The sequence below is a fragment of the Octopus bimaculoides genome, chromosome 1 (genome assembly GCF_001194135.2).
Source record: "Octopus bimaculoides isolate UCB-OBI-ISO-001 chromosome 1, ASM119413v2, whole genome shotgun sequence".
NCBI lineage: Eukaryota > Metazoa > Mollusca > Cephalopoda > Octopoda > Octopodidae > Octopus > Octopus bimaculoides.
This window is the reverse complement of record NC_068981.1, coordinates 159,225,752-159,227,993: the sequence shown is the minus strand read 5'-3', so window position 1 is coordinate 159,227,993 and position 2,242 is coordinate 159,225,752. Positions and strand designations below refer to the sequence as shown.

The 2,242-nt window shown below is 37.3% G+C and overlaps 1 protein-coding gene across 1 annotated transcript in view; it reads left to right on the top strand.

Annotated features, from left to right (window-relative positions):
- LOC106884406 (integrin beta-2) overlaps window positions 1-2,242 on the top strand; it is a 41,893-nt gene that overhangs the window by 18,087 nt on the left and 21,564 nt on the right. The window contains exons 5-6 of the mRNA XM_014935769.2: window positions 981-1,044; window positions 1,237-1,304. Of these exons, the coding sequence (XP_014791255.1) occupies window positions 981-1,044; window positions 1,237-1,304 (132 nt within the window). The remainder of the gene's footprint in view (window positions 1-980; window positions 1,045-1,236; window positions 1,305-2,242) is intronic.

Genomic DNA, 2,242 nt, shown 5'->3' with positions numbered 1-2,242 from the left:
CGTGCGGGTGACACGTAAAAGCACCCACTACACTCTCTGAGTGGTTGGCGTTAGGAAGGGCATCCAGCTGTAGAAACTCTGCCAAATTAGACTGGAGCCTGGTGTTGCCATCCGGTTTCACCAGTCCTCAGTCAAATCGTCCAACCCATGCTAGCATGGAAAGCGGACGTTAAACGATGATGATGATGATGATGATGATGATATATATATATATATATGCATAAATACCCTATTTACTCAAGCATAATAAAGGAAATTTAATACAACACATCTAAGTGGAAACTGGCAGAGTCATTAGAGTTTCAGATAGAATCATCATCATCCAGTCTCACTGTTTGCATGGATTCTGATGACTGTCACCATCCATTCCTTTTGAACTGGGAACTTGAATCATAATGAATGCCTTGTGGTATTTGTTCCAACTCTCTAAGATCTAAGTTCAAATCCTACCAAGGTCAACTTTACATTTCATCCTTCAAGGTTTGATCAAAAAGTACCAATCCAGGATGGTGGACTGGCAGAACTGTAAGAATGTCAGATTTGATACCTTGTGGTATTTGTTCTGGCTCATTGTGTTCTGAGTTCAATTCTCATGATGGCTTACATAGGTAACAGACTTAATCCATTGCATGATTTAATATCCCCACTGGTACCTTGGATGCTTTTAGTAGAATCCACTCTATTGCAGGCATTTGGGTCAGGTCTTTGGTTTCAGGACACCTTCATCCCTACTTCCTATGAGTTTCAAAGACCCACTACAGGATCTGAGCACAGCCTTCCCTCTTGACTAAAAGGAAATAACTAAAATTGTGGGTTAACATTATATGCAAATGTAAAAGAAAAATAGATAAGAGAATTAAATATGTTACTGACTTTTGAGGATCAAAATGTTAGGATTTCATTATATTCAAGAATACAATGTACTTGAGTAAATATGGTAATTCATTTTACTTGGAAGTTTTGTTTTGTTTACTCTGCAGAATAGAAGAGCTACAAAGAAGAGACTTTTGAAACCTCAAAGAATTGTTCTACAACTTGTGCCAAGTAAGTTTTCTCTTTTCTTTATTTTAGGTATATTAAATTAGAATGAGGTAGAGAACTAGAATAGATACTTATAGTATCTAGTTGTATGCCCGAGTTCAAATCCTATTTCTGTCTTTTATCCATCTGGAATCAGTAACATGTCTTTAATTCAAGACAACAATATTTTTCAAGTTCAGTTTACATATTTTCCAGATACTGGTTATGTTTTGCCTGTGAAAGGGTTTTTAATACAAAAAGATGCCCATAACCGTTTGGGAGGTGTAAGTAAACAAATATTTTCACTTTTCTTTTTTTTCATTGGTTTTAGTAATTTGACTGTGGTCAAGCTGGGGGTGCCACCTTTTAAGGGGTTCTAATTGATCATACCAGTTCAAGAATTTATTTTACCAGTCATTAGTAATTGAATAATTAAGCTTTATATTTTTCTTTTTGCTGTGGAGGAAACGGTAAAGAAACATAACTCACCACATTATTTTATACTAGTATACACAAAGTCAAACTCATATATACTTATACATGTACACATATGTATCCTAATCATCATCATTACTTTGTGTCTTCTTTTCATGCTGGACTGGGTTGGATAGGTTTTCATGGATCTAGTCAGTTTTTATTTGAAGTTCCTGCCCTCCTAGATTAGTTAGGGAACCATGTTTTGCTTGTACAGTCCATTTTTGACATAGTTTTTACATGTAAAGTGGTTTTCCTAACACCAGTTACTTTACAGAGTGCATTGGGTGCATTTTATCATAGCACCAATACTAGAGCGGTTGCTTGTAACTACCTATAATCTTTGGAATTAGTTCTTTGAATTAGTATCCAAAGAAACATAATAGTAGTCTGCTGTTTTCAGATCATCATCTGTTGTATTGTTTAAAGTTAGAAATGGAACACAACAGTTCCAAGAAAAAGAAAAAAAACTTACAGAATCATCATCATCATCATCATCGTTTAACGTCCGCTTTCCATGCTAGCATGGGTTGGACGATTTGACTGAGGACTGGTGAAACCGGATGGCAACACCAGGCTCCAGTCTGATTTGGCAGAGTTTCTACAGCTGGATGCCCTTCCTAACGCCAACCACTCAGAGAGTGTAGTGGGTGCTTTTACGTGTCACCCGCACGAAAACGGCCACGCTCGAAATGGTGTCTTTTATGTGCCACTCGCACAAGCCAGTCCAGGGGCACTGGCAACGATC